This window comes from Salmo trutta, chromosome 6 (genome assembly GCF_901001165.1).
Source record: "Salmo trutta chromosome 6, fSalTru1.1, whole genome shotgun sequence".
Taxonomy (NCBI): domain Eukaryota; kingdom Metazoa; phylum Chordata; class Actinopteri; order Salmoniformes; family Salmonidae; genus Salmo; species Salmo trutta.
In genome coordinates, this window is record NC_042962.1 from 48,970,686 (window position 1) to 48,993,066 (window position 22,381).

Genomic DNA, 22,381 nt, shown 5'->3' on the forward strand with positions numbered 1-22,381 from the left:
AGAATGGATTCTAACTCCAACATTATACTTGATTGAGTGAAGCTCCAACATCTTGGCTTATGTCAGTGAGCCCCAAATCTACAAGGCATAGGGCCTTTCATGACCTCTTACCTGTGTGACCTTATCGGTGACGTTGTGTGTTCGGTCCTTGACCATTGGGGCTATGATGGTTTTCTCGGAGGATGGAGGGGAGGGGCACTTCTTGTCGTTGTTGGCCTCTGAGAAGTTGAGCGTGATGAGAGGGATCTTGTTGATGGTGCTGTATCTGTTGAGGTGGGAGTCAGACGTGGAGCCCAGAAGACTGGATTTGATCTGGTTGAAGGATCCTGGAGGAGAATTTAATGGAGAGAGAGGTTTGGAAATGGCTAGCGCTGTGATGCTAAGCTAGGCTAGAGCGGCGATGCTATACTAGGCTAGCGCGGTGATGCTAGGCTATGCTAGCACGTGTGGCCTGATACAGCTTGACGGTTTGACGGTATGCTAATGGCTTAAAGGAGACCTCAAGTGTGGTTTATGTGGTAGGTGTGTCAATAGGCTGCCGTGTCTATTTGTTACATGTGGGAGCGTGAGTATGGAACTGTTTTTTGCTCGAGTGAACTCAATTGCTGTCACAAGACAAGTGAACAACCACAGGACAACAGTAGAAATACAAGAGTCAAACAGATCCACCCTAACCCTCTGCTTGATCCTGTTACCTTCCATTCAACACCTGTAAAAATTACAGACTTGGTGTAATGAACACTTTTAGTGAAATAATGATGTCCACAAACAAAGGAAATGTATACTTATATCTCAGTCATCAGGTTTTGACTCAATGATACCATATGGATATGGCTTTCATGATTCATACATCCACAAATACTCTATGGTACTATGCGAAAATACAGTACAACACTGCCATAAAACCTCACCACGTTGAACAACACTCACACTGTCACACGTATAACTACTGTGGGCAATATGGAAAAGAGAGGGAACGTGTCAACTGTTGATCCAAAAGGAGAAGATGGAGGGATGACTCATTCTGCCTTTTTCACAAACGAGTGTTGAGAATACAGTGAGTGATACTTACACCTTACACACACAAAAGACATGCGCAGCTTGAATACATAGTGATACTTACACATACAAAAGACATGCGCAGCTTGAATACATAGTGATACTTACACATACAAAAGACATGCGCAGCTTGAATACATGCTACAGCAGCATTGTACGGTACAGTATGTGTGCATTACAGACATATAGGAAAAGCTCAAGCCATACCCCCAGCCATCCAGGACCGAGACACTAGCGAATCAGGAGAGAGAGAGGGAGGGAGGTAGAGAGCAGCGTAAAGAGGAAGTGACCTCAGAGAGAGGGGAGGGGTCAAAGGTCAGGATAATTCTGCAGGCACTTCCTGAGTGTCATGTGACATGTATTTGAGCAACATCAGAGTGATTTCTTTTTTAGTAGAGGTAAAAAAATCTGGCCACTAAGTTACGGTAATTAAAAATATCCCGGAAATTGGAGACATAAGGTCTAAAGTTAAAAATACAAACAATAGTTTATAACATTTAACAGATGCTCCTCCAAATCTTTCCATATTCAATGGAGTATCAGTGGAGGCTGGTGTGAGGAGCTATAGGAGGACGGGCTCATTGTAAATGGAATATTGGAACAGCATCAAACACATCAAAGATATGGAAACCACATGTCTGACTCCATTTCATTAATAACATTCCAGCCATTACAATGAGCCCGTCCTTCTACAACTCCTCCCAACAGCCTCCTCTGGTAGGTATTGATCCAGAATGCACTTTTAGGCTAGTAAAGAGATTGATTTCAGAGGAAAGTACAGTCATTTAATTCATTTCTGGAGGTTAAAAGGCTCTCAGACATTTGATAACATTCCAGTGACGTAGAATTCAGTAGAGGCTGCTGAAGGGAGGATGGCTCATAATAATGGCTGGAACGGCGGAAATGGAATGGTATCAAACACATGGTTTCACTAATTCCACTCGAGCCATTAAAACGAGCCCGTCCTCCTCAATTAAGGTGCCACCAATCTCCTGTGGTAGAATTACTTACTGTATTATTACGTTTTTGATCTATAATAGTAGTATTCCATAACTAGTGAAGTAGTCATGGATCGGAATACTTTTTTTGGTAAAGCGGAGACAAAATGGAGGACGTTATTCAAGCAAACAGACAAACCATCACTCTATTCCCTTCGACTGTCTGACACAGGTCAAAGGAAATAGTCTACCAGTTGTCTTTGGTAAAAAGAACTATTGGCAGCAGGCGAAGGAAACTATTATTATGATTCATTGATTATTATAGATTTCCTGTTCTATGGAAATGAGAGGCAAGATTTGTTTTCATGCAGGCGTGTGGCAGGTCAAAAGTCAGCCTGATTTTTCCGAACTATCAGAAGGGATCTGCAAGCTTGCAGGGCACTCACAGGTCACTTCTTACTACAGCATGAATAATGCTACTACTATGCCGCGAATTCTCAGAGGAATTCACAAATGTATCAATCAGGCACTAGCATTCATCACAGACTTATGTTGTTGTTGAGTCGAAAAATCCATGCAGCAAGCAGTTCAGGCCATATATTCTATATCCGTGCTATGATCAAGGAACGTGTTTGTTACCTTTGATATTACGACCATTGTCTGCGATTGCAGAGTGTGGAGCGAGAGAGAGGGGGATGGGAGGAAGGTGGAGGAGTGAGAGGAGATTCCAGATCTGTACGTAGCTAGCTAGTGATGGAAGACGACCCACATAAAAGCCCTATCGCCGTCGCACCATTCATTATCATTATCATTATCAAGTAGACATATTACAGTGTCAACCGCAGGGGCCCTTTGAATGAGAAATGCATATTCAATGGTGTAGGGAAGGATAGAAATATTAGCTTGGTACAGAGACAGGGAGAGTCTGGGGCTGTACTGTACCCCCCAGGTTGACTATGGGTGGAAAGGTGATCTGTGATTCAGGAGTCAGGATATATGTGGTAATTCAGGAGTCAGGATAGATGTGGCGCTGCCTGATGACTAAGAGTAGGTACAGTTGAGGTGGGGGAGTTACCCCCATTCACTGATCCAAGGTCAGATTTGATTTGTACCACTTGATGACAATGGTTGGGATTGGGACCAAATCTACTGCGTAAGAACAGCAAGGCCAAATGGATTTAATATAGCATAACATCTCAGGGTGAGGCGGATGTGGAGACAAGCATTTCCGACCATGGAGGTGGTGTTGACTTACACACCTTCACTTGCGTGTCGGTCCCTGAAGGCCATCTTGGAGTTGGAGCCAAAACCCTCCATGTCCTGTGCGGAGGAGGCCCTCCGGATACTACACACACTCTCCCTGGACGCGGTGGGGGTCAGGCCTGAGATGGAGGGGGCCAGAGTGCCCACAGTCTGAGGCTGGGCCTGGGGAACCGCTTGGGGAACCAGCCTGTCCCAGATGGGCCCCTTGGGGGACGAGTGGTCCAGGGGTCCCGACACAGGGGTGGAGCAGTGGCTGGGGCCGATGAGGGTCCGCGTGTCGTTGGTGTAGGAGGGGCTGCAGCTCTCCCGGGTGGGCAGTGACCGGAAGTCGCGGGTGGCCACCGACTCTTCACTGCGGCGGGGCGAGTCGATCATGACAGCGTCTGGGTCCTCCTGAGGGAGGGACTGCTTACTGATGCCCAGGAGGTGTAAGGCTGGGAGCCGGAAACAAAAGAATCTACCTTTCCCTGGAGAGAGTAAAAAGAGAGGGAGAGATAGAGAGAGTACAAATGTTCAACAGCAATGCTTGGAATATTTTCAACAATAAGAGAAATAGTTTCTGCCCTTTTCAGAGTGGTTCATCATGACTTCATTCATTGTGGAGGAATTCTTAATTTGATCATGACTAGGTAGACACAAGTAGGAGAAGATGGCGCACTGGATAGATGCTCTGTAGCTCATGCTAATCCTTGGAGTGAAAACCTTACCCTCAGTTTCCAGCTCACTCCCCAGATATCAAGCAGTGGGTGCCAATATTGTTCAAAAGGAGCTAGCCAACAGTTATTTCAAAAAGAGCAGGAAGATCAAAACAAATGCCTCTCATCCCAACGGCCTAGCTTCCATCTTCAGCTTCCTTCAATTATTCAGACGCTTGATGAAATAAAGCAACCACCATTAATATATTAGAGTCCCATAAAATATCAAATTACAACAGGTTTCCTATGATTGATTAATATCCTTGGAGAGAGAAGAAAGAGATCATCTTTGTCCAAATTATGTTACTAATGAATCTGTCAATGCATTATGAGGGCGACTTTAAACCTTGTGGTTACCGTTCCGTTTCTAGGAAGTCTGAAGTGGAGGCATCTTGTATTCAAGGACTTTGGGGGTCTTGTCAGAAGATCTCATTTCAAATGTATAACATGTTCCGGGTGACCTAACAAACACACAGATATACAGTGGCATAACACACAAACATGCACAGGTGCACGCACGTACACATGCACACACACATACACGCACGCTCGTGTTTGAAACTACAAACCCAGTCAGAACTATGAGGCATGCGTGTTTTCTCCTCCTAGTCTGTAGAAACATGCCATCATTAGTCTGTGCACACAGTCAGCATGTTACAGTACATGTGTCGTATGTGAACACCGCACCATGGCAACAGAACATACAGTACATACATTGATGATGCCAGATAGCGCCAGCTAAGGGCCATTGAGTCTACTGAAGCATTCTTTCCTGGAACAAAAATCACGTGTTATTCCCAGTGGGCTACGTCTTCTCAGCCTCATCCAGGCACCCTTACAGAAGCTACCTAACACTGAGTAACGGAAAAGGGGAAAAAGGACAACCTATGTACTGCTGGAGACATTGACGTCTTTATTTCTGTAATTAAAACAGTACATTTGAAGTTAAAACGGAAAACATAAGTGAAGAATTCAATAAAATAACACATTTTCCAAAAGTCATTTTCCTGATGCAGTATTACTTTATTCTATAAATCTAAAAGCTAACAAAAAAAAACAAGCATAAACTTGTTTAAAAAAAACACTCTCCACTCCATATGCCTCTGGATGTTTGTGCTTTAGGGAGCTAACGTGCCTGCTACATCACATTACACACGCCTTTGTCTTGTTCCAGGTTGAATTGTTAAAGGCAGTGTGGGGAATAGCAGAGAGAAGATTGACAATGTTCAACAATGTTCTTTTGCTGTGCTCACAGCTCTTTTTTCTTTCGTTGAAACTCACGACGCGGAATAGGAGACCAATTTTAGACGCTGTCACGTGTACACAAGGTGTTACTTTTACACACAAGCTAGATTCCAATAAAACATAACACATATTTCAGTGGGAATGCATCTGGTTCTTGGTATTTTAATTTGTCAATGATTTAATTGTATCCGTCCCTATCATATAAATGAATGAAGAAGTGCATAATCAATATATTAATGGAAATATAGGAAAGGCAACACGTCTACCTCGCCATAAGCATATCCCCTTATGCCCCCCTCCCCACACACAGAAAACATAAATTGCTTTTAAGCAATCAATTTCTTAATTGTATAGCAAATTAAGCATGCCGTCTGTGTTTCTATGTCAAACAGTTTTGCTATATTTCAGTCTTCTGTGATGTGTAATATTGGGACGCAAACTCAAAATGTAATACATTTCAACTCTATATGTGACATGGTACAGGTGCAAGAAAGCAAAGGTAACTGAACTAAATGACTATCGCCCCGTAGTACTCATTTCTGTCATCATGAAGTGCTTTGAGAGACTAGTCAAGGATCATATCCCCTCTACCTTACCTGACACCCTAGACCCACTTTAATTTCCTTACCGCCCCAATAGATCCACAGACGATGCAATCGCCATCGCACTGCACACTGCACTATCACATTTGGACAAGAGGAATACCTATGTAAGAATGCTGTTAATTGACTATAGCTCAGCATTCAACACCATATACCCTCCAAGGTCATCATTAAGCTTGAGGGCCTGGGTCTGAACCACGCCCTGTGTAACTGGGTCATGGACTTCCTCATGGGCCACCCCCAGGTGGTGAAGGTAGGAAACAACACCTCCACTTCGCTGATCCTCAACACTGTGGCCCCACAAGGGTGAATGCTCAGCCCCCTTCTGTACTCCCTGTTCACCCATGACTGTTTGGCCATGCACACCTCCAAACCAATCGTCAAGTTTGCAGACTACACAACAGTAGTAGGCCTGATAACCAAGAATGACGAGACAGCCTACAAGGAGGAGGTGAGGGCCCTGGGAGTGTGGTGCCAGGAAAATAACCTCTCACTCAACGTCAACAAAACAAAGGAGCTGATCGTGGACTTCAGGAAACAGCTGAGGGAGCACCCCCCTATCCACATCGACAGAACCGCAGTGGAGAAGGTGGTAAGCGTCAAGTTCCTCGGCATACACATCACTGACAGACAGTGTGGTGAAGAAGGCACAACAGCTGAAGAAATTTGGCTTGGCACCTACAACCCTCACAAACTTTTGCAGATACACAATTGAGAACATCCTGTCGGGCTGTATCACCGTCTGGTATGGCAACTGCACCGCCCGCAACCGCAGGGCTCTCCAGAGGGTGGTGCAGTCTGCCCAACGCATCACCGGGGGCAAACTACCTGCCCTCCAAGACACCTACAGCACCCAATGTCACAGGAAGGCCAAAAAGATCATCAAGAACAACAACCACCCGAGCCACTGCCTGTTCACCTCGCTATTATCCAGATGGCAAGGTCAGTACAGGTGCATCGAAGCTGGGACTGAGAGACTGACAAACAGCTTCTATCTTAAGGCCATCAGACTGTCAAATAGCCATCACTAGCACATTAGAGGTTGCTGCCCTACATACATAGACTTGAAATCACTGGCCACTTTAATAATGGAATACTACTCTATAGTATTTACATATTTTGCTTTCTCATCTCATATGTATATACTGTATGTTGTTCTATTCTACTGTATCTTAGTTTATGCCGCTCTGACATTGCTCGTCTTAATATTTAAATATTCTTAATTCCATTCCTTTACTTAGATTTGTGTGAATTGTGTGTATTGTTGTGAAATTGTTAGATATTACTTGTTAGATAATACTGCCCTGATGGAGCTAGAAACACAAGCATTTCGCTACACCCGCAATAACATCTGCTAAACACGTGTATGTGACCAAGAAAATTTGATTTGATTTGAAGCCCATAACCATGTGTGTGAGGTGTATACTTTTGTTTCAAAGTAGATTTGTTTAAGACTACCAAGAAACACTCTGTGTGACCCTGATTTAGCCCACTGCAGTAAAAGTACACGCAGGGAGCATGGCACTCTCTCTGCAAACACACACAGATAACACTGCACAGCAGCCAGTGCATGCACAAACACCATCCCCCGTTGCTATGATACCAGACAGTAGTAATATTTGCATTGCATATTAAATGGAACTCGGATCCTCCAGTCCTGAAGTGAAATGGTGACTTTATAATGAAATAATAATTTGGATGAAGTAAAAAGAGAGATGGATTTCTAGAGATATGGTTCCAATCCTCACTAAGGCAGAATAGAAAGCATTAAAAAAAATATTCTCCCTCAAGCTGTGATTCTGCTGAAGATGGATGGTTTAAAGTGAATATGCAGTCGTGCAGTTTAGGTGCTTAGAACACTCATTCTGATTTTCACACAGTCTCTCTTTTTGGAGGATGTACACTGCCCCTTGGATTTCAGACCCCTAGATTTCTTCACATTATATTGTGTTACAAAGTGGGATTAAAATTGATTATATACCTGGCCAACAATCTACACAAAATACTCTGTAATGTCAAAGTGGAATCCAAATTCATATTTTTTTTTATAGAGTAATAAAAATAAAAATAAATAAAATATAGTCATTGCATAAGTAATCAGCTCCCTGAGTCCATACATGTTAGAAAGACCTTTGGCAGCGATTACAGCTGTGAGTCTTATTTGTTAACTCTCTAAGAGCTTTACACACCTGGATTGTGCAATATTTGCCTATTATTCTTTTCAAAATTCTTCAAGCACTGTCAAGATGTTGAGGATCATGGCTAGGCAGCTATTTCTTTAAGTCTTGCCATACTATTTCAAGCAGATTTAAGTCAAAACTGTAACTTGGCCACTTGGGAACATTCATTGTCTTCTTGGTAAGCAACTCCAGTGTAGATTTGGCCTTGTGTTGTAGGCTATTGTCCTGCTGAAAGATGCTTAGCCCTATCCATTTATTTTTATCCTGAAAAACTCCCCAGTATTTGCCGATGTCAAGCATACCCATACCATGATGCTTCCACCACCATGCTTGAAAATTAGGAGGGAGTTACGCAGTGATGTGTTGTGTTGGATTTGCCACAAACATAAGCATTATATTTAAGCCTAAAAGTGTATTCCTTTGCCATGTTTTATTACTTTAGTGGCCTGTTGCATACAAGATGCATGTTTTGGAATATTTTAATTTTGGATATTTGTGTTCTTCTTTTCACTCTGTCATTTAAGTCATTATTGTGGAGTCACTACAATGTTGATCCATCTTCAGTTCTCTCCCATCACAGTCATTGAACTCTGTATCTGTTTTAAAATCACCAATGGCCTCATGGTAACATCCCTGAGCAGTTTCATTCCTGTCTTGCAGCTCAGTCTTTGTAGTTGAATCTGTGATTGAAATGCAATACTTGACTGAGGGATCTTACAGATAATGTATGTACAGTATGTGGGACAGAGGAAGGGTTAGTCATTTCAAAATCATGTCAACCGTTATTATTTCACACAGAGTGAGTCCAGGTAACTTATGTGATTTATTAAGCCAAATTTTACTCCTGAACTAATTTAGGCTTGCCTAAACAAAGGGGCTGAATACTTATGTGTCGATAATACTTTATATTTTGTTTCCACTGAGCGAAAGGGTAGAGCTGCTGCTTTCAAGGAGCGGGACTCTAACCCGGATGCTTATAAGGAATCCCGCGATGCCCCCAGACAAACCATCAAACAAGTAAAGCGTCCATACAGGACTAAGATTGAATCCTACTACACCGGCTCCGACGCTTGTCAGACTACAAAGGGAAGCACAGCCGCGAGCTGCCCAGTGACACAAGCCTACTAGACGAGCTAAATGACTTCTATGTGCGCTTCGAGGCAAGAAACACAGAAGCATGCATGAGAGCACCAGCTGTTCCCGGCGACTGTGTGATCACGTTCTCTGCAGCCGATGTGAGTAAAACCTTTAAACAGGTCAACATTCACAAGGCCACAGGGCCAGACGGATTACCAGGACGTGTACTCTGAGCATGTGCTGACCAACTGGCAAGTGTCTTCACTGACATTTTCAACCTGTCCATGACCGAGACTGTTTCAAGCAGACCACCATAATCTCTGTGACCAAGAACACCAAGGTAACCTGCCTAAATGACTACCGACCCGTAGCACTCACGTCTGTAGCCATGTGCTTTGAAAGGCTGGTAATGGCTCACATCAACACCATTATCCCAGAAACCCTAGACCCATTCCAATTTGCATACCTCCCCAACAGATCATTGGATGATGCAATCTCTATTGCACTCCACACTGTCCTTTCCCACCTGGAAAAAAGGAACACCTACGTGAGAATGCTATTCATTGACTACAGCTCAGTGTTCAACACCATAGAGCCCTATAAGCTCATCACTAAGCTAAGGACCCTGGGACTGAACACCTTCCTCTGCAACTGGATCCTGGACTTCCTGATGGGCCGCCCCCAGGTGATGAGGGTAGGTAACAACACATCTGCCACGCTGATCCTCAACACAGGTACTTCCCAGGGGTGCATGCTCAGTCCCCTCCTGTACTCCCTGTTCACCCATGACTGCATGGCCAAGCACGATTCCAACCGGCTGGATTTCTGTATAGCACTTTGTGACATCTGCTGATGTATAAAGGACTTTATAAATACATTTGATTGAACACCATCATTAAGTTTGCCAACGACATAACAGTGGTAGGCCTGATCACTGACAACGATGCGACAGCCTATAGAGAGGAGGTGAGAGACCTGGCAGTGTGGTGCCAGGACAACAACCTCTCCCTCAACGTGACCAAGACAAAGAAGATGATCGTGGACTACAAGAAAAAGAGGGCCGAGCACGCCCACATTCCTATTCTCATCGACAGGGCTGTAGTGGAGCAAGTTGAGAGCTTCAAGTTCCTTGGTGTCCACATCACCAACAAACTATCATGGTCCAAACACACCAAGACAGTCGTGTAGAGGGCAAGACAACGCCTATTCCCCCTCAGGAGACTGTAAATATTTGGCATGGGTCCTCAGATGCACCATCAAGAGCATCCTGACTGGTTGCATCACTGCCTGGTATGGCAACTGCTCAGCATCCGACCGCAAGACGCTACAGAAGGTAATGCGTACGGCCCAGTACATCACTGGGGCCAAGCTTCCTGCCATCCAGGACCTCTATAACAGGCGGTGTCAGAGGAAGGCCCTAAAAATTGCCAAAGGCTCCAGCCACCCTAGTCATAGACTGTTCTCTCTGCTACCGCATGGCAAGCGGTACCAGATCGCCAAGTCTAGGTCACAAAAGCTTCTTAGCAGCTTCTACAACCAAGCCATAAGACTCCTGAACAGCTAATCAAATGGCTACACAGACTATTTGCATTGACCCCCCCACCCCCCTATTTTTACGCTGCTGCTACTCTCTGTTTATTATTTATGTATAGTCACTTTACCTCTACCTACATGTACATATTACCTCAATTACCTCTGTATATAGCCTCGTTACTGTTATTTTATTGTTGCTCTTTTATATATATTTTTTAAATAATTTGTTTTTGTCTTTTTGCCTCCATTTATTTAGTAAATACTTTCTTAATACTTATTTTTCTTAAAACTGCATTGTTGGTTAAGAGCTTGTAAGTAAGAATTTCACTGTAAGGTCTACTACACCTGTTGTATTCGGAACATGTGACAAATAACATTTGATTCGATTTTTTGTTAATCTAAAAAAAAAGATATATATACAATTTCTTCGGCTTTGACATTACTGTCACGTCCTGACCAGTATAAGGGTTAATTGTTATTGTAGTTTGGTCAGGACATGGCAGAGGGTATTTGTTTTATGTGGTTCGGGGTGGGGGTTTTTGTAGAAGGGCATTTGATTTATGTATTCCGGGGTTTTTTGGGCACTGTGTCATATTCATGTATTTCTATGTTTTGTCTAGTAAATCTGTTTCTATGTTTAGTTAATTGGGGTTGGGACTCTCAATTGAAGGCAGGTGTTGTCTCGTTGCCTTTGATTGAGAGTCCTATATATTAGGGTGTGTTTTGGTTTGTATTTTGTGGGAGATTGTTTCTTGTTTTGCCTGTTTCTTGTTTAGCGTGAGTAAGCCTTACAAGACTGTTGTGTTGATCGTGAATTCGTTGTTTGTTATTTTGGTGTTCATATTTGGAGTAAATAAAACGTCAAGATGAGCATCCACAATCCTGCTGCATTTTGGTCCTCCTTTCCCGACGACAACCGTGACAATTACAGAGTATTTTGTGTGTATTGTTGAAGAAAAATTTCAATGAAATCAATTTTAATCCCACTTTGTAACACAATACAATTTGAAGAAATTCAAGGTGTCTGAATACTTTTGCTAATAGCCAGGTCCCTTTTCTCCCACTAATCACCAATCACACCTGTTCAGCAGGTTCATAGTGCAATAATAATGTTACTATCGACACCAGTCTACTGTTATTTATCAATTATGGCTGGTACACTCTTAGAAAAAAGGTTGTACGTAGAACCGTATAGGGTTTTTCAGCTTGCTTCCACAGGGGAACCCCTTTTGGTGTGGTGTCTTCATAGAACCCTCTGTATATGGATCTACCTAGAACCCTCTATGAATTGCTCTACCAAGAACACTTTCATCATCTGAATGTTCTTCCGAGAACTCTTTTATCTGTGAAGGTTTCTTCCTAGAACCCTCTATGAACAGTTCTACCAATAATAATTTTATATTTGAAGACTTATTAGCCTTTAAAATGAAACTATTTATGATGATACATATCCGCCTGAGACCAAGCAATTCATTTTTGTCTTCTCTAATGGACATTTGTTTTTGGTCTGTATCTCTAAGGCCATACATGCCACTTTGTTAGGTGCTGTTGTACCATTGAGAGGACATTCTGGGCTTTCACATGTGTGGGGGTGTCACCGTGATAATATTTCTTTCTGGTTCTTCAAAATGGCTACCATCAGATTGATGGTAAGTGTATGTAATTGTGTAATTATAATTTTTGTGAGTTTGATATTCAAATTATTTCTAATAGGTAAATATCTTAGGGAAAATGTTTTGCACATGAAATAAAAACTAAATAAGAGCTTGTTAAGAAATGTCCTCTGTGGTGGACATCAGGACACGCTATGTTTTTTTACCTTCTGTCCCTGTTTACTGTAATGTTAAATGTTTTCATGTTTATTATTAGCCGAATCCTAATGGCCAATACATAGCACATACAATAAAAAAATATTTTTTTGTAACACCCACCCAAAATAAATAAACAACCCAAAAACTTTGTTTTGCTGGTCTCAGGAGGATATATCAAAAACAGTGGTGTTAGGAAACTCATGGTTTACAGGTCACATCAGGCCTGCAAGTCACATTATGCTGGCTTGAAAGGTGGTATGTAATTCTAATTTGAATCCAGTCAGAGTGAGGATATCCAACAAATCACCAACAACATGCATTCAGAATGACTGCAAGGGTAGGCTAGATTGATTGATGAGACTTCGAAATCATCAAAACCCGAACAACCATCTCAGTAACAGGTGCAATAAATCCAACTACAAACAGATTGGATTAGTTTAGAAAAATATACTGTATGTTATTGATCTTTGTGTAGCATAAGATTAATCAACCATTCAATGTACATGCAAAACCACAGATATTTAAACAAACAATTCTGAAAATTAACCTGTAATAGAGCATGCTGGGAAATATGCTAATGATGGGTGTTGTTTTGAGTTCTTTGCTCTACACGGAGTAAAATTCACATAACTAATCACACTCAACTCTGGTTATTAACATTCATTATTTTACACCACTGAGTGTTAAGTTAATTTAACTCCTGAATCAACACTATAAATGTTACACTGAAAAATCTACACTTGGTAAAACTGGCCAATTTGCTGTACCATACAATATACTGCTGGTTCACTCACACTCCCTTCTATTCTCCTACTCTCTGCTCAGTAAAATCACAGAAAATACTAATTTGAAAGACACAAGTCATGGAAAAGATATCAACTATGTCAGTACTGTATATGTAAAATGATTAAGGGAATACCAGATACATGCACAAATATTCCCATTATAGGTACAGTTTAAAACATTCTCAGACCTATCTTTTTAAACCTAGAAGATTACTCAAACTCCTGATGTTAAAGTGTAAACACTGAGGTAAACACTCATGCGCAGAAATAAAGAAACATATATTACAATGAAAAAGCTTATTCAGATTCAGAAGGGTTTTTATGTAGAATCCGTCTTGCCTTCCAAAGAATCCTTCTTGCACTTCAAATAATCATCAAATACCTCTTTCTTCCAAAAATGGTTCTTAGTATGAAAAAGGTTCTTGGTAGAACCCTTTGTCTTACAAAGAACCCTTATCTTCCAAGAAGGGTTCTTCAGATGAAAACGGTTATTAGAACTGTTAGTAGAACTGCTCCCGAGTGGCGCAGCGGTCTAAGGCACTGCATTTCATTTCCATTGGGGTCGTTTTTTTATGACCCCACAGAGGGTGATGCAATTCAGAATTCTGTATTGGACCAGGTCTAATTGTGATCTTTAATTATGCAGAGACCGCTATGAGTCATGACCATCATCTATCTGCTAACAGAGGAACAGGAACAATTCCTCTGGAAGAATGAGGAAAAAATGATGTCTTGAAATGTACAAGGGCTAAATGTTCCAACCTAAATCGCCAAAGTGCGAAACGATCATTTCCCTGTACCAGTTTAAAAGAGGCTTTGAGAGAAGGAGAAAGCCAAGGTAGGTGAGCAGAGCAAGACTCCACCTTGTAAATTAATCAGTCTGACAGCAGAATTCACACTGCCAGGCTGTTTAGAAATTCAGATAGGCCTGAATCGTTTTTTATTCATGCGCCATTCAATTATGGGACCGCCCGCCCCACACTTTCGGCAGAGGTGCTTCTGAGGAACTAGGAGTGAGACCCTTATAAGCATAGCCGCTATAAATATATTGTTTAGACAAAATGATATTTCTCCTGTCTGAACCGACATACAGTTGAAGTCGGAAGTTAACATACACCTCAGCCAACTACATTTAAACTCCGTTTTTTACAATTCTTGACATTTCATCTTTATTTTAAGAATGTGAAATGTCAGAATAATAGTTGAGAGAATGATTTATTTCAGCTTTTATTTCTTTCATCACATTCCCAGTGGGTCAGAAGTTAACATACACTCAATTAGTATTTAGTAGCATTGCCTTTAAATTGTTTAACTTGGGTCAAACGTTTCGGGTAGCCTTCCACAAGCTTCCCATAATAAGTTGGGTAAATTTTGGCCCATTCCTCCTGACAGAGCTGGTGTAACTGAGTCAGGTTTGTAAGCCTCCTTGCTCGCACACGTTTTTTCAGTTCTGCCCACACATTTTCTATAGGATTGAGGTCAGGGCTTTGGGATGGCCACTCCAATACCTTGACTTTGTTGTCCTTAAGCCATTTTGCCACAACTTTGGAAGTATGCTTGGGGTCATTGTCCATTTGGAAGACCCATTTGCGACCAAGCTTTAACTTCCTGACTGATGTCTTGAGATGTTGCTTCAATAAATCCACATCATTTCCCTCCCTCATAATGCCATCTATTTTGTGAAGTGCACCAGTCCCTCCTGCAGCAAAGCACCCCCACAACATGATGCTGCCACCCCCGTGCTTCACGGTTGGGATGGTGTTCTTCGGCTTGCAAGCTTCAGCCTTTTTCCTCCAAACATAACGATGGTCATTATGGCCAAACAGTTCAATTTTTGTTTCATCAGACTAGAGGACATTTCTCCAAAAAGTACGATCTTTGTCCCCATGTGCAATTGCAAACCGTAGTCTGTCTTTTTTATGGCGGTTTTGGAGCAGTGGCTTCTTCCTTGCTGTCGATATAGGACTCGTTTTACTGTGGATATTGATACTTTTGTACCTGTTTCCTCCAGCATCTTCACAAGGTCCTTTGTTGTTGTTCTGGGATTGATTTGCACTTTTCACACCAAAGTACGTTCATCTCTAGGAGACAGAACACATCTCCTTCCTGAGCGGTATGATGGCTGTGTGGTCCCATGGTGTTTATACTTGCGTACTATTGTTTGTACAGATGAACGTGGTACCTTCAGGCATTTGGAAATTGCTCCCAAGGATGAATCAGACTTGTGGCGGTCTACAATTTTTTTTCTGAGGTCTTGGCTGATTTCTTTTGATTTCCCCATGATGTCAAGCAAAGAGGCACTGAGTTTGAAGGTAGGCCTTGGAATACATCAACAGGTACACCTCCAATTGACTCAAATGATGTCAATTAGTCTATCAGAAGCTTCTAAAGCCATGACATCATTTTCTGGAAATTTCCAAGCTGTTTAATGGCACAGTCAACTTAGTGTATGTAAACTTCTGACCCACTGGAATTATGATACAGTGATTTATAAGTGAAATAATCTGTCTGTAAACAGTTGTTGGAAAAATGACTGGTGTCATGCACAAAGTAGATGTCCTAACCGACTTGCCCAAACTATAGTTTGTTAACAAGACATTTGTGGAGTGATTGAAAAATGACTTTTAATGACTGCAACCTAAGTGTATGTAAACTTCCGACTTCAACTGTACATAAAATAAATCAAAATACTAGAGAGCATAACATAGCTACAGAGGATCAACAGCATCTAAAAAAATAGCTGGGGATTACGTTTTATCACAAGCACTTACAGCTGGGAAGGCTGAAATTTGGGCTGCACGCACGCCAAATAAAGACCAGCTTGTTGCGTTGTGGCCATAGATATAATCCTTTGAAGGATTTTGGAACCTCTAATCCTGGCACTTGACTGTTAAACTCATGAGTACACAAGCTATTGCTGCCAGACCTGACTTGAATGGGAACTGCCATCTATGAATTAGATTTTTATGATTGGTTGCGGCTGTCAGTTTGCCTTTTGCACATTTCAAAATACAAACACGAGAAAAACGCAAGCCTACCATTTCCAAATCAAATGTCTACTGCTGAAAAGAGAAGACTAATCTGAAGCTAACAAAATTTTCAACAACTTTTAAGCGATTCTGAGCAAACAGCCCTGTATGTAGCTTAACTGAGATATTGGTACGAGCACATTGGCCATCACAGATGAGTAGCCAATGCTCAATCTTCATCATTGGATGAGTCAGTGTCACTGGAAAGTTGATTTTGTAGCCTATACTGTGTGTGTGTGTGTGTGTGTGTGTGTGTGTGTGTGTGTGTGTGTGTGTGTGTGTGTGTGTGTGTGTGTGTGTGTGTGTGTGTGTGTGTGTGTGTGTGTGTGTGTGTGTGTGTGTGTGTGTGTGTGTGTGTGTGTGTGTGTGTGTGTGTGTGTGTGTGTGTGTGTGTGCGTGCGTGCGTGCGTGTGTGTGTCTCTTCCCCGTGGCTCAGTTGGTAGAGCATGGTGTTTGCAACGCCAGGGTTGTGGGTTCGATTCCCACGGGGGGCCAGTACAAAAAAAAATAAATGTATGCATTCACTACTGTAAGTCGCTCTGGATAAGAGTGTCTGCTAAATGACTAAAATGTAAATGTAAAATATACACTATACAGTACCTTTGGAAAGTATTCAGACCCCTTGACTTTTTCCAAATGTTGTTACATTACAGCCTTATTCTAAAATTGATTAAACAAAAATAATCCTCAGAAATCTACACACAATACCCCATAATGACAAAGCAGAAACAGGGTTTTAGAAATTTTAGCAAATGTATTAAATATAAAAAACAGATACCTTTACATAAGCATTCAAATCCTTTTCTATGAGATTCAAAATTGAGCTCAGGTGAATCCTCTTTCCATTGATCATCCTTGAGATGTTGCTACAACTTGATTGGAGTGCATCTGTGGTAAAAACAATTGATTGGACATTATTTGGAAAGGCACACACCTGTCTATATAAGGTGCAACAGTTGACAGTGTATGTCAGAGCAAAAACCAAGCCATGAGGTCTAAGAAATTGTTCGTAGAGCTCCATGACAGCATTGTGTCCAGGAACAGATCTGGGGAAGGGTACCAAAAAATGTCAGCATTGAAGGTCCCCAAGAACACAGTGGGCTCCATCATTCTTAAATGGAAGAAGTTTGGAACCACCAAGACTCTTCCTAGAGCTGGCCTCCAAACTGAGCAATCGGGGGAGAAGGGCCTTGGTCAGGTTGACCAAGAACCCGATGGTCACTCTGACAGAGCTTTAGAGTTCCTCTGTGGAGATAATATAACCATCCATATGGACAACCATTTCTGCAGCACTCCACCAATTAGGCCTTTACGGTAGAGTGGCCAGATGGAAGCCACTCCTCAGTAAAAGGCTCATGACAGCTCGCTTGGAGTTTGCCAAAAGGCACCTAAAGACTCTCATACCATGAGAAACACGATTCTCTGGTCTGATGAAACCAAGACTGAACTCTTTGGCCTGAATGACAAGCTTTACATATGGGGGGAACCTGGCACCATCCCTACGTTGAAGCATGGTGGTGGGGGTGTTTTTCAGCAGCAGGGACTGGGAGACTAGTCAGGATCGAGGCAAACATGAACAGAGCAAAGTACAGAGAGAGCCTTAATGCTCCAGAGTGCTCAGGACCTCAGACTGGGACAAAGTTTCACCTTCCAACAGGACAATGACCATAAGCACACAACCAAGACAACGCAGGAGTGACTTCGGGACAAGTCTCTGAATGTCCTTGAGTGGCCCAGCCAGAGCCCAGAATTGAACCCAATCTAACATCTCTGGAGAGACCTGGAAATAGCTGGGTAGCAACACTCCCCATCCAACCTGACAGAGCTCGAGAGGATCTGCAGAGAAGAATGGGAGAAACTCCCCAAATACAGGTGTGCCAAGCTTGTAGCATCATACCCAAGAAGACTTGAGGCTGTTATCACTGCCAAAGGTGCTTCAACAAAGTACTGAGTAAAGGGTCTGAATACTTATGTAAATGTGATATTTCTGTTTTTTATTTTTAATAAATTAGCATTAATTTGTTTTTAGAATAAGGCTGTAACCTTACAAAATGTGGAAAAAGTCAAGTTGTCTGAATACTTTCCGAAGACCCTGTATATCAGGGTCTCCATTAGGAAAATCTGGCGCTGGACAAATGACTGGGAAGATTTGAACTTATTGGACATTTGATATATTTATTGGTCAATCACTTGCATTGGGTGCGTAACTGATTAAGGTGTCCACCCACTCAGCCAGCACCATCAATAAACAAGGGATATTGGTCAAATGAGCTACATTTACATGTCCCTAAAAACAGCCTATAACATATTACAAAAACACTATTCCTTGTGTTTCAATGTGTAGCATATGCAAAACTTTATAGCCTATTGTTTTATTGGTTTTTACTTTCCTAAATACAATAATTGTCCACAGATTTGAGGACTAATGCATCAGGGCATTGAATGCATAGGCCTATTGGCTTAGGTGTCCAAGGTTTGATATTAATATTACACAAACAAATATAAAGGAAGAGAATCTTTGGCCAGAGAGAAAGAGAGAGAGAGAGAGAGAGAGAGAGAGAGAGAGAGAGAGATGCAATTATTTATATTTGTCAGATAGGCTACTGCATCTGCTATACAGATACAGGCATACAGAAGAAGGCTAATTCGTTCTGTTTTATTATAAAGATAAGCATTATATTGTTTGATTATAAGAGTCATTTTGGTAGGCCTAAAATATTCTTCATAACCTCATGTTCAACTGTCGGAGTCAGTTGGAGAGCCGGAGGGCACTGCCTTCATATCTTAGGCCTGCAGTATATTAAGCTAAGAGCCACACCACACCAAACCTTCACAAAAGTTTAAACTTTATTAGGGTAATATCAAAAGTACAGTAAGTCGGGCCATCGTTTATAGGGATAATACGAGCAGGATATTATATCGCGGCAAGCACATCATACAGTTCAAACTTCATTTGGCCAAAGGAAATGGCTCAATGGAATGAACCAAAAACCTTATGAGCTGGTTTAAACCACAAAAGTTGTTGAACAGGCTACATTGCAGCATTTACAAAGAAAACCTAGTGCCTACCGTAACCAACAAATGAAAGCAATAGACCAATGATATTTATTTAAAAAAAGGTTATTTATAGCCTATCATAAACTAAAAACGGAGCACACATTTAAAAAGACAGATCGAACTTCATTTAGCCAATGAAAATGTCTCAACAAAATAAAACAAAACACGTTTTGCATATTTAAAGAACTGGTACAGATTAATAGATAGGCCTACAATAATGACAATGATGTACAATAATAATAATGATAAACAAATAACTATAAATATGAAAAAATAAGTAAAGTTCCAAAATTGCATCCTACCTGAATAGTGAGGTGTGTGAGGGAAAAAAGTATTCTGCTAATATCTTCTATCATGTAAATTATGTAGAATTGCATAAAATGCGTTTATAAAAGGCTGATAAAACAAATTCCTTATGTGTGGAAATCCTAAAAAAAGTGTCTGCTCAACTGAATGCCACTACGCAAATACGATTATAGATAACAAACCTCATCGGACATTTGATTTTGTCAATCTACACCAGACGCGATCACGACATGCAGGGTAAAATATCGAAACCAACTGTGAACCAACTATATTCAATTGGGGCCATGTCAAAACATTTAGCTAGTTGCTATTGCTAGCTAATTTGTCATGGGAGATGAACATTGGGTTGTTATTTTACCTGACAAGTATATGGTCTTCTAATTAGCTGGTTCTTTGAAGAATTTTGACCCGGAGACATAAAGAATCGTGTGTTTCTCTACTCCAACGATTAATCCATAGATAAAAAGGGAAAGGTGGTTAGTTAGTTATCTATTCATCTCTCCGTGTTTGTCTTTCAAGCACCCACGTGGGTTTGTATCTTCCTAATATCCAATGAGGTACGGACTTGCAGCACGCAGAGCATCTCAAATATAAATATAAATATATAATTATAAATAGATATATATACTGTTGAAGTCGGAAGTTTACTTACACTTAGGTTGGAGTCATTAAAACTAGTTTTTCAACCACTCCACAATTTTCTTGTTAACAAACTATAGTTATGGCATGTCGGTTAGGACATCTACTTTGTGCATGAAACAAGTAATTTTTCCAACAATTGTTAACAGACAGATTATTTCACTTATAATTCACTATATCACAATTCCAGTGGGTCAGAAGTTTACATACACTAAGTGCCTTTAAACAGCTTGGAAAATTCCAGAAAATTATGTTATGGCTTTAGAAGCTTCTGATAGGCTAATTGACATCATGTGAGTCAATTGGAGGTGTACCTGTGGATTCAAGGCCTACCTTCAAACTCAGTGCCTCTTTGCTTGACATCATGGGGAAATCAAAAGAAATCAGCCAAGACCTAAGAAAAAAAATGGTAGACCTCCACAAGTCTGGTTCATCCTTGGGAGCAATTTCCAAACGCCTGAAGGTACCACGTTCATCTGTACAAACAATAGTACGCAAGTATAAACATCACGGGACCATGCAGCCATCATACCGCTCAGGAAGGAGACGCATTCTGTCTCCTAGAGATGAACGCACATTGGTGCGAAAAGTGCAAATCAATCCCAGAACAACAGCAAAGGACCTTGTGAAGATGCTGGAGGAAACAGGTACAAAAATATCTATATCCACAGTAAAACGAGTCCTATATCGACATAACCTGAAAGGCCGCTCAGCAAGGAAGAAGCCACTGCTCCAAAACCGCCATAAAAAAGACAGACTACGGTTTGCAACTGCACATGGGGACAAAGATCATACTTTTTGGAGAAATGTCCTCTGGCCTGATGAAACAAAAATTGAACTGTTTGGCCATAATGGCCATCGTTATGTTTAGAAGAAAACGCTTGCAAGCCGAAGAACACCATCCCAACCGTGAAGCACATGGGTGGCAGCATCATGTTGTGGGGGTGCTTTGCTGCAGGAGGGACTGGTGCACTTCACAAAATAAATGGCATCATGAGGAAGGACAATTATGTGGATATATTGAAGCAACATCTCAAGACATCAGTCAGGAAGTTATGGCTTGGTCGCAAATGGGTCTTCCAAATGGATAATGACCCCAAGCATACTTCCAAAGTTGTGGCAAAATGGCTTAAAGACAACAAAGTCAAGGTATTGGAGTGGCCATCACAAAGCCCTGACCTCAATCCCATAGAAAATTTGAGGGCAGAACTGAAAAAGTGTGTGCGAGCAAGGAGGCCTACAAACCTGACTCAGTTACACCAGCTCTGTCAGGAGGAATGGGCCAAAATCACCAAAATTCACCCCAACTTCAACTGTATATATAGGACAAAACAGACATCACGACCAGAGAGACAACACAACACTACATAAAGAGAGACCTAAGACAACAACACAGCATGGTAGCAACACAACATGACAACAACATGATAGCAACACAACATGGCAGCAGAACAACATGGTAGCAGCACACAACATGATACAAACATTATTGGGCACAGACAACAACACAAAGGGCAAGAAGGTAGAGATAACAATACATCACGCAAAGCAGCCACAACTGTCAGTAAGAGTATCCATGATTGAGTGTTTGAATGAAGAAATTTAGATAAAACTGTCCAGTTTGAGAGTTTGCTGCAGCTCGTTCCAGTCGCTAGCTGCAGCGAACTGAAAAAAACAAGCGACCCAGGGATGTGTGTGCTTTGGGGACCTTTAACAGAATGTGACTGGCAGAACAGGTATTGTATGTGGAGAATGAGGGCTGCAGTAGATATCTCAGATAGGGGGGAGTGAGGCCTAAGAGGGTTTTATAAATAAGCATCAACCAGTGGGTCTTGCGACGGGTTAACAGAGATGACCAGTTTACAGAGGAGAATAGAGTGCAGTGATGTGTCCTGTAACGAGCATTGGTGGTAATCTCATGGCCAAATGATAAAGAACATCAAGCCGCTCGAGAGCACCCTTACGTCTCCGTAATCTAGCATGGGTAGGATGGTCATCTGAATCAGGGTTTGTTTTCATAATGTCTTTTAGCATGCTCGCGTACCGGCTTCAGCACCTTGGCTTTAAAATGGCCAAGGGGAAACTGTATGAAGCAGTACTCATTAAGAGAACTTGAAAGACTAAAGTTCCATTCCATTGTTTAGTTTTCCTGAGGATATACT

General features: G+C 41.6%; 1 protein-coding gene across 7 annotated transcripts in view; it reads right to left on the bottom strand.

Moving 5' to 3' along the window:
• kcnh7 (potassium channel, voltage gated eag related subfamily H, member 7) overlaps positions 1 to 22,381 on the bottom strand; it is a 94,022-nt gene that overhangs the window by 46,477 nt on the left and 25,164 nt on the right. For 4 of the 7 annotated variants that reach the window (XM_029756654.1, XM_029756652.1, XM_029756658.1 and 1 more), the window contains exons 4-7: positions 3,257 to 3,727; positions 2,637 to 2,657; positions 1,267 to 1,290; positions 112 to 326 (exon numbers count right to left, since the gene is read on the bottom strand). In XM_029756654.1, coding sequence (XP_029612514.1) covers positions 112 to 326; positions 1,267 to 1,290; positions 2,637 to 2,657; positions 3,257 to 3,727 — 731 coding nt within the window. The remainder of the gene's footprint in view (positions 1 to 111; positions 327 to 1,266; positions 1,291 to 2,636; positions 2,658 to 3,256; positions 3,728 to 22,381) is intronic. The other 3 variants (XM_029756655.1, XM_029756656.1, XM_029756657.1) reach the window with 3 other exon arrangements.